The sequence below is a fragment of the Lupinus angustifolius genome, chromosome LG17 (genome assembly GCF_001865875.1).
Source record: "Lupinus angustifolius cultivar Tanjil chromosome LG17, LupAngTanjil_v1.0, whole genome shotgun sequence".
In the NCBI taxonomy this organism is placed as follows: domain Eukaryota; kingdom Viridiplantae; phylum Streptophyta; class Magnoliopsida; order Fabales; family Fabaceae; genus Lupinus; species Lupinus angustifolius.
In genome coordinates this window covers 4,037,159-4,047,731 of record NC_032025.1, presented here as the reverse complement: position 1 = coordinate 4,047,731, position 10,573 = coordinate 4,037,159, and the positions used below count along the sequence as shown (strand labels likewise).

At 35.4% G+C, this 10,573-nt stretch overlaps 2 protein-coding genes across 3 annotated transcripts; one reads left to right on the top strand and one right to left on the bottom strand.

The window, feature by feature from the left end:
* Nucleotides 1,623-5,564, top strand: LOC109331312 (probable inactive shikimate kinase like 2, chloroplastic). 2 transcript variants are annotated; one of them, XM_019565722.1, is made up of 8 exons: nt 1,623-1,883; nt 2,425-2,615; nt 2,705-2,899; nt 3,212-3,282; nt 3,917-3,983; nt 4,075-4,193; nt 4,751-4,927; nt 5,270-5,564. In XM_019565722.1, exons 1-8 carry the CDS (start codon nt 1,659-1,661, stop codon nt 5,377-5,379), a joined length of 1,155 nt encoding a protein of 384 aa, XP_019421267.1. In that variant the 5' UTR covers nt 1,623-1,658; the 3' UTR covers nt 5,380-5,564. The 2 variants fall into 2 exon arrangements, with proteins under 2 accessions (XP_019421267.1, XP_019421268.1); XM_019565723.1 differs by having other exon boundaries at nt 1,624-1,883; nt 3,212-3,273.
* Nucleotides 6,308-10,573, bottom strand: LOC109331311 (inactive poly [ADP-ribose] polymerase RCD1-like). Its single transcript, XM_019565721.1, has 8 exons — nt 10,228-10,573; nt 9,832-9,873; nt 8,074-9,332; nt 7,697-7,938; nt 7,229-7,305; nt 6,967-7,098; nt 6,794-6,889; nt 6,308-6,579 (listed from the first exon to the last, which is right to left on the bottom strand). The coding sequence occupies exons 3-8, from the start codon at nt 9,183-9,185 to the stop codon at nt 6,529-6,531; spliced, it is 1,710 nt and encodes a 569-aa protein (XP_019421266.1). The 5' UTR covers nt 9,186-9,332; nt 9,832-9,873; nt 10,228-10,573; the 3' UTR covers nt 6,308-6,528.

The following is a 10,573-nucleotide window of genomic DNA, read 5'->3' as shown; positions in this document are numbered from 1 at the left end:
ATTTCTTTAACACTTATATTTTTCTACTATGGTATCTTTTTGTATGTACCTTTCTTTATATGTATATTTTCCCCCCTTCTCAACATCTCTTTTTGGTTCATCAATTAATTCTCTGCAGTGTGCAGCACTCAGTTGTATAATTCAGTATGGTTGCTTTGCATGCTTTAAAATTTGATTACATTGGTCAGCATTGCAGTGTCACGGTAGAGTTATAAATGGGTCCATTATGTCAATGATGTAATAGGCCAATTAATTAAAGAGAAAGGGATAAATGCATTAATAAGTTTTATACTTTGTTATTGTATCATTTATCATTCAAGTTTTACTATTATTGACTCTTCAAAAAATAGTAATACAAATGTTGAGGATAGAGCACAATGCGGAAGCACAGGATTGAATTAATTGAGAACAAAAGAGAGGCAAGTAAAGGATAAAGAAAATAACACACAAGATTTAACGTGGAAAAACCCCTCAGTGTGAGAGGAAAAAAACCATGGGCGATCAAGAGCAAAATTCCACTATGTAAAAAAGAAGAGTACAAGAAATCCTCTTATAATGATGAGGACAAATGACAATATTTTTTCTCACAAATACTCTCTCAAATGGAACAAGAATTCTCACCAAGAATGCACTCACAATATATGTGTAAATGAAAGAGATGTTGTGTGTTGTGAAGATGATTTTGAAGCTCTCTATATGTGTCCTTTTATAGGCAAGCAAAGTCTTGGTATCTTGGATATGAAGCATTGGATGCTTGGAAACAAAGCCATAAAAGTGACATAAAATGCCCTTAAAGAGAGCCATAAAATAGTCATTAAATTCTTTTAAGGCATAGAAATGAGAGGCATCTAACAACAAATGAACAAAAGTAATACAAATAAATGATATATGAAGTACTAACTGTATATAAATATTACACTAGTACATAAATATTATACTCTTAATTCAAACCAAAACCACTACAGAAGTGTGTGATGACAACCATTCCCTTTAAAAGACACATATTATATACAATTGACCCATTACCTAGCTAGATGCATAGTTGGGAACACCTCAACTGAAATATTATTTTGGCTTACCTACCTTTTATTAGAAGAGACCAAACTCACTTCAGTGATCTATACCCTCAAAACATATTAGACTTTCTTGTTACAAAAAAAGTATAGGCAGTTCAAGAATCAACTACAATCTCATTGAGTTAGACTTTCTTGTTGAAAATGTATAATAAAATCAAATGATAATAACATTTGTATTCTTTAATTTATATTGAAATTATATTTTTACCCTTAACAATATATTGAAAAAATAGAACTGTCATCTCTAATAATTGAGAGGAGTCTGACTCAATTTCACCCATTTTAGAAGTAAGAAGGAAAATCAATTATAAACTTTGATTAAAGAATCACTAATTGTGGACCAAACATAAATCAAAAGAACTTTAGTCTGCATACAACTTTGGACTAGACAGACAAACCTTATAACCCAACAAGAATGGCCCATATATTCAACAAGCTAGACAGGCCTAAAAGAACTATGAACAAAATCATCAAACCCAATACTAAGATTAAATTTAGAGCCTTGTCCAGTTAAAAAAAAGAAAATGATAAATTTTGTGCATGCTAGAATATACTGTCTATCTATCCATTATCTGCATTGAAATGGCATCAACAACATCATGGGCAGGTCTATGGTTTCTCACCAGAAACACCACTGTTTCAACTACAACCTCAACCACAAGCCTGGAGTTTTCAGTTCTAAAACCAAATGTTGGACCTTTTCGATTATTCTCACCTTATTCTTTGTCTCATAATGGCTCAACATCACTCACTCAACGCTCCTGCAAGTGTTCCTATACTGCTCCTGTTTCCACTAGAACCTATGAGGTGATGCTTACCATCTTCTTTTTACCATTTTAATATGAATCAATAACTTATATTATAATATAATGTTCTCTTTGCTTCCTTAGGAATTAGATGAATGAAAGTTGTGGTAACAATTTTAATAGATTTTGAGGTATGCAATGCCAAATTGATTTTAATTATTTGCCAAGATTAGGGTATGAGTTGCTTTTGGTTAAACTTATGTCAGTTCAATAGATTTACCTCGTCAAACATCTGTCATATGCAAAATTTGCTGCTGCTAAATAGCAAGCAAAAACTAGCCAAATTTTTTATGAGGGTGTTTAATTGTGGTTACATTGCACTTGCCGCAATTCGGGGAAAATATGGTTGATCGGTTGCAATTGCGGTCGCGGAGACTCATGCAACAACAATATTGGGTGATTGGGTCCATTATGATTGTTGAATTAAAAACATGACAATTCCTGGTTGTGTAACATTATTCTCAGAATCATTGTCTTTTTTTGGTCCTCTTTTATTACTTGAGTTTGATTACATCTGATACTAGCTAGGTAACAAAATGCAGTTTTCTGATACATCTTCAGAAGTGGAGCTGAGGTTAAATTTAAAAGGACTGGATATCCAAAGTTCAAGAGATATATCTGTCGATACAAGCGATTCCTCTTTAGCTATCAGAGCATTGCGGCCAGGACTTCCTGTCACACTTATAGAAACCAATCATCTTTTTGACAGGATTAAACCCTCCGAGACGATATGGTTCATGCAATTGAAAGTACATCATTTTGTTCTTTAATCAGACTCTATTCAGCCTTTCCCTTCTGAGTTAAATTGTTTGTCTTGAACAGGTATATAGATGATGATGAACTGGTTGTGAACTTCAAGAAACACGACCCTGATTTGAAATGGCCTGATATAATGGAATCATGGGAATCACTTACAGCAGGATCTACACAACTTTTGAAGGGTGCATCAATCTACCTTGTTGGCAATTCAACAGAAATCAACTACAAAGTGGCTCAAGAGATAGCAACTGGTCTTGGGTACTATTAAGTCCAATTCTGATTCTTATTGAGTTATTGTCAATATCAATATACTTACTGTGCATTAACATATAAACCTTATTCCCAATTTGACATATATATCAGTTATCAGTTATGAGATTTTTCTCACAGGAGAGAGATCTTTTTTAAGTTACATACTTGGCTATAGCTATAATCAAATGGTAGTAATTTCTAACAGCTTTTATGAAGGCATAATTATATCAACAGATGCATTTCTATGATAGATGCATATGATTGATGTGCAACTTTCATCAATGGCTTATAAATTCTAGTGCTTGACATTCTTATCAGGTACACACCACTTAGTACAAAAGAGTTACTGGAAACATATTCCAACCAAACAGTGGATTCATCATGTAAGTGTCAATATGTCAATTGCTACACCTTGCTTCACATTGTCAAAGTTTTCTCTTTTTCCTCCTGTGCTTCAGGTTTCTGGCAAATATATAATACAAACATCAAGTTAGTATTTGCTTACACAGTGTAATATGTATCATCATCAACTTTAGCATCTTTAGTAATTAATGCTACTACCAGAACTCTAGGATCAATCTTGGGAGTGAGTATAATGTCTTACATGATAGTATTACATTGATGTTAAGTACTCCCTAATCTGTATGGCATGAAACTAAAGGAGTGTGCCGATTCTGCTTTTCAGCATATGAATATCCAGCATCTCATGAAAGCTACTGAGTTCTGATATTTCCACTGTGGTGCCTATGTTTATTACTTTTCTTATGAAGATCCCTTTCACAAAGGGTGAAAAGTGAAAACTGAGTCTACTTTCTATCTCATGTCTGTAAATAGTGTATATGTTTAAAGTTTCAGTTGTGATGAAACACATTTGTCGTATATATAAATTCATTATGTCCTTGCACTATGAGGATGTATCTTACTCAATAGGAGATGCTGCTTAAATAAGAATATACATCTAAGTACTTAAAGTGACTTAAATATCATATTTTGCAGTGCATTAACAAGTGTAATCAATTCCAGGGCTGCTTGCTGAAGGTTCTGATTCAGTAGCAGAAGCAGAAAGTGCTATTCTGGAAAGCATAAGTAGGTTAGTCAATGGCTTCGTTTAACTTTATGGATAAGTATGTAGTTGGGAACCAATACATTTATATGTGTTTGAATGGCCATCCGGTTTCCAGTCATGTGAGGGCAGCGGTTGCAACATTAGGAGGGCAACATGGTGCTTCTGGCAGAACTGATAAATGGCGGCATCTTTACGCAGGATTTACTGTCTGGTTGTCACAGACTGAAGCCACAGGTAGTTTTTCTGATCTATTCTCAAATCTTCATTTCATTTTGTAGGATAAATGTGCGCAACCCAGCCTTGTATTGAACCTTCAAATTTACTCACAACTTGAACTAAAATATGGATGGGTCACCTAAGCCTCAACTTGAATCATGAAGAAACTTTTACTACTACTAAGGTCTTGTTCGATAGAGGACTTTGGCGGGGAAGAGAAAGTTTGAAATAAACCTAACCATTGGGTGTATTTAGCATGAGAGGAGGAAGTTGGGGGACTGCATATAACCTCCATAACCATCCCTTATTAATTTTTGCGAACATCTTAAAGTTCTCTCACTTTGGAGAAATATGGAGGAGTCTTAACTTCCAAATAGGGGAAAGGAAACCTAGTAATTAACCTTTCAAACTCTGCTCTTCGCCCTTCATTTTTTTCGATACCTTCTCCACCCTTCCTCTCACATGTCCCAACTCCTAAACATACCCTAAATGTCGGAAGACATGTTCACTCACTGGCATGATTGTATCAGCCTGTTGTTTCCAGTAAAAAGCAATTTTGATAGCTTAAAATACAGATGAAGATTCTGCGAAGGAGGAGACCCGTAAGAACGTCAAAGATGGCAGGCTTGCATACACAAATGCTGATGTGGTTGTTAAGCTCCAGGGCTGGGACTCTGCATATGCCAAGAATGTGGCACAAGCATGCTTGAGTGCCTTAAAACAGTTAATCTTGTCAGACAAGAAACTTCCAGGTACTTATGCTATTTTATTAGTTGATTCCATTCTATTCAGCTGTCATGTATTTTCAGTGGTCCAAATTTATCAAAGTCAAAGATCTTAACACATGATTTTTGGACTGAATTGTCTAAACAACTGCTTTTCATTGAGATTAGTGTGTGGTTTTATGGGATGAAAATGAGACAGGAAATAGTAAGGTTTAAAATGAGTAATGTAGCAGGTCAATATATTCTTCCTTGGTAATAGATAAGAGGGATGGAATAAAATGGAGGTGAATGAGTGATGGGGCATTGAAGGTGGAAAGCTTAAACACAGTGGACTTTCATGATTGACTTCATTTCTCTGTAATATTGCAGGTAAAAAAAGTCTCTACATAAGATTGGGATGTCGTGGTGATTGGCCGAACATCAAACCCCCTGGTTGGGATCCATTAAGTGAAGGTGACAGAAGTCTTGGTACACAATAAGGATTTTTGTAATAACAGTGTAACATGAAATTCGGATAGCCACAAAGTTTGTGTAGACAAAGTTCATGTATTATCACAAAAAATAAGAGATAGCTTGTGTGGTTCAAGTTGTTATTAACCTATAACATTATAGTTTGGATTGCCACGTGATGGAAGGTGCAACATGATTAAGGGCTCCCACCAAATCACATGTATCTACTATCAAAGAATTTGTACAAGAAAATGTTGAAAAAGTGTGTTCTTAGCGTTGCTCCAGTGTATACTTACGTACCTCATGATTTGGTAACAATTATGACATCTTTTTAATGATGACAAAGTTCAACCTCACTCGTCTAGTACTGTGTTACTGAGAGATTCCAAGTAAAAGCAAAGAATCACATTCCAAAATGACCTTTTGAGAACACCAATCTTCAAAATAAGCATTAGCATTTTTACTTAAAACTTTTGATCAGCATTCATAACTTTAGTAAATGAGCTGAAATACTTAATCGTTGACCATGGTAGCTTTTTCTTTGAAGTTGAACAATCCTGAGCCTTCTCCGGACAGCTTACAGAGGAAAATTCTATTAGCAAAGCCAAGTAGTGTAATGAGAAATAAAACTGCCGAGACAGATGTGGCAATTCTTTCGACAATTATATCATATATTGAATCTGAGGACAACCCTAAACAAATATGACCTTGCCAGGAGTCACCCTGAAATCAAAGAGCTACGAGCTACTTTTCCCCTTCCCCACAAGAATAGTGAAAATCACCCACAACTGTGTCAAGATACCAGCCCAAAATCTGGGCACCTTGAAGTGAGGTAAAAATCTGCCATGATCAACATTTGGAAATAAAATCTCCCTACAATGCTTTAAACCAGCCATTACTAACACAGGAAGTTCAGTCCACCGTTAAGTAGAGTTCATTTTGAAGTGCAGAAAAAAAAAACAATTAGGAACATCCAATGAATTGACAGTTTTTATAAAATCCTAGCATAAGGTAGAAACTGTGGCCATTTATAGTGCTTCTGGTCACAGATGGTTCAAAACAAACTCTAATGAAGTTCCAGTAGCAAGTATGTTCTACGTCCAAATAAAGATAAGAGAAATTAAAAAAAAACAGATAGTTTGGCAAGGAGCTAACAATAGTCCTCCATAAAGAGAGCATTATACTTCTTCCTTCTTGATCGAGTCTCTCGTTTCACCACTAGATGGTTTCTGCAAGCACACAGATAAACATTTTAGGAAATAAGAACTATAACCGCACAAAAGAAGACCCATGGAAAAGAAAAGATTCTGACATCTATTAAAAAATCATAGGCTAATATACTTGACAGCAAGTAATTCCTTTAGGAGGTATAAGTGTATAACTACAGCAGAAAGCCGTGCAAAGGATTTCAAAGCCAATTTTATATATACTCATATAACGTACCTTCAAAGAAAGACTAAGTATTGCAGCTCTCAAGAGAGAGTCTCCAACTACCATCCTCAACTTCTGTACAAAATTGTCACGGGATATCTGCTTTGACTGAACCAGAACATGATATGTTAGAGATATTTCATCAATCAAACAGACAGAAGCATCAGTTGATTTACTTTACATACCAAAAATTGTTCATAATGTGTTTTGATAAGCTCCATATCCTTGGGAAGAACCTTCTTTTTTATAACGGCAAAAAGCAGAGGAAAAGGCAGAAAGGGGGATGTTGGAACTTTCCGGGTGCTAGAGGCTTTTCCCTGATATCCCACAATTCAAAAAGCATTTTTTAGATAAGGACAATATTTTAGATCATAGGTGCTAATGTTGCCTTTTACATAGAAAACATGGCAAAGCGTAAGATACAAAACTTGAATATCAATAACTTACAGCATCCACAATAGAACCTTGATCAGAAGTATTAAACCCAGAAGCATTATTCTTACTATGACTTCCACAAAAATGAGCTGTAAAAATGCACCATATAATACTGATCAAGAACAAAATACTTTTCAAAGGGAATAGCACTTATACAGCTTAGCAGCAGAAGTGGCTGGCTGATTCATTTATGAATGAATCAAATTTTAAGTGATAAATTTGTTGATGTGAGAGAGACCAACCACAACGAGATACCAACAATCTATGACTGAAACCCTGTTCCCTAATACTAAAGTCTAGAACTTTCCCAAGCCTATAGAAAGAACAAACCATAGATACCAACTAGTTTGCCTCTGATAAACTCATTGAACACTAACTAACTATAAAATGATATAATAGTAATAATACTACAATGCCATTTTTTTTTGGTCTTAGGATAAAAAAATCAATAACACATACAAGAAAGCCAGAGTTTATTACCTTCAGCATCTGACGAGACCTTGAAACTAACAACATATTCTGGATAGATGTGGGTGTTCATATTCATGTCCCATACAACATAGTGTGTCGGACTTTTGAGATCATCCACCCCATTATCATATGCACTAGAACTGGGACGAAACTGATCAGTGCCATGTCGGAGAAGCTCCATGTTCCCCATTATTACACGACAAAAGACCAAGTGTCGAACCCCATTTTCGTCATTATCACATAACCGTGCACTTTACAATTGTCAAACTTAAGGTTAGCAAAACTTAATGCTCATATGAGGCTAACACTAAAATTAAAAATATTTTATCACGTTCTTATAATAAAAAAAGGTTTTACCATTCAAAGTGGATGACAATAAAACTAACCTGGTGTAAGGGCAGGTAACAGCTGAAAGATGAACACCAATGCCATATGTGCATTTACATGTAGATAGTCTACAATGACCAAGCCCATACTCCACCATTGTAGACAGCTCTACTTTAGAGGAGGCAAGCCAAGCATACTGAACATTAGCATTACCATGAAATTTTTTGGTCATTTCAGCTTGCTTCGAGAATAGCTCCAATCTTGCTGGCATTGACATGCTTGAGCAGCGATAAATCTCAATGATATCAGTGTCAGTGATGCCAAAACTGCTCATTCCCGTGACAAACATTTTCTGTACGGTGTCTGTATCCAAATTTCCATATACATATTTGGTACAAGCACCTAAACCCACGTCTTGATTTAGCTGAATGTCTGCGTTAACATCTCCACAGTCCCTTTTATTGATGCTGCCTTCAACTTGTGCATCATAATGGCTGCAGCTTTGTGTAGCGTCAATTCTAACAGGTTCAACAAAGGCATTGGAGTCTCCACTGCACTCCCTCAACTTGGATCCATCAACTCCATTTAGATCAATTTCTAAATGTAATTTAATTTCACAGGAATCGGAACTTTTTCCAGCCTCCTGCTTGCAGAAATTATAAGGTTCTTCGTCAGAAGTGGCAAAGACTTCAGGGAAAAAGCAACAGCCTGCTTCATCGATCCAAGCAATAGGTTGTTGCAATCCAGTTTTCAAATCTAATTTATACATGTGCAAAAAATCTAACAGAACATGGTAGCCATTTGACTCTACCTCCACGGCTCCCTTCTTAATTACAAGATCTTTCTTAACTAGTTCAACAACATCTGTTGGGAAGTCCAACCATTCACCATTCTTATAGAACATCAGACGTTCAGGCCTTCCACTCTTTTTGTAGTTCAAATAATGCCTAACTAAGGACTGTCCAATATGAGTACCAGAGGTTGTCAGCTTGCTTTTACCTCTACCCAGTTTCACCAGTTTCACAACCTTGCCAGTTTGTGTCGTGAAAGATGGCCACTGACGTAACAGTGGTCGTGAAGCTCCATCTAGATACACAGAACATCGACTAGAACGCTTACGTTTCAGATTGAGTGCAACTCTATCCGATGCCTTTGCGATTTTGGATTCCATTTTTGTCTGCTAGATCAATATCTATTACCACACACAAATACAAAAGCTTAGACGCTGTAGTCAAATAGAAACGTAGACCTGGAGCAGATTTAAAGCAGTTGTGGTGGGGATAGCGAAGAACGAGACATCAAGAATATTTGGCAGTCCCTGCATATTTAAAACTTGTGAGAATATTGGACTAATACAAGATCATGCACTCATCAGTATAAAGTTGACATAATAAAGAATAAGAGGTTAATCAATATAATGCATGATAAAATAAGTAATCTGAAACACTTGCACAAATGAAAATATAGCAAAGGGACTATCTCCAAGAAGAACATATAAAAGTTCAAGTACATAATCTATAAAACATACCAACAGAGCAATAAACAAGGTTCACAATTCAGCGTCTTAATTTTAGTTTGAAAAGCTTTAAACTTGTTGAATGAGAACGCTTATCTTCTATGATTAAAAAGAATATAAACAAGCAATTCAATTTTGCTAGATTTTCAAATACAATTATTACTTTTGATCCAAATTATTACTAGCTAACATCTTAAGTGTCCAATTAGACAAATAGGTACAAAAATATGAATACGCCAAACAATGACGACAAACCACAAAATTAAATGAAGGAACATATACAAATAAACTTAATGCATACCTGCAAGTAGTGCACATGCTTTCCATTGAGATACCACCTCTCCTGAAGATGAAATTAAATAATAATAATAATAAAATCCAATCTCTTTTTTAAGTACTTTGAGTAATTAAAACAACAAGAACATAGCTTTTACAACAAGAACCAAAGTATCATATCAGCATATCAAATAACAACAAAAAAACATGAAAGTTTATCCTTTATATCAAATATAACTACTACTAATAACAAAAGCATCAAAATCGTTTCAAAACCCGATAACATCCAATACCAACCCCGATCTAACGAATCCAACCCAAAATAAAAAAAGTCAAACAGAACACTGAAAACTCCAGAACCCTTGAAATCGATAAAAACACAAAACAAAACCAATGAATTGAGAAAAGATACTGAAATTACCTGATTGCCCCTAACACAAATCAAGAAGAATTACCTATCACCATATACAAAACCCTAAACATCTAATTCTTTTTCTATTCTCAATTAACTTCAGGCATCGAATTACTGAAGGAACCAGGTGCTATTAAAACCGTTCCTTGATGTGAATGATAAACCCTAACAATGAGGATTCGGCGAATTAGATTAGAGTTTGTGCGAATCCTGAAAAAGAAATTTTCCTTCTTTACACTGAGACTCTTCCTATTACCCGTTTTTTCCAATATTTGCGTATCAAGTTTTGATAAAGTCACCCGCTACCCTTACCCACTTTCCTCACACCCTCTTTCTCATAGTGCTGACTCGTCAT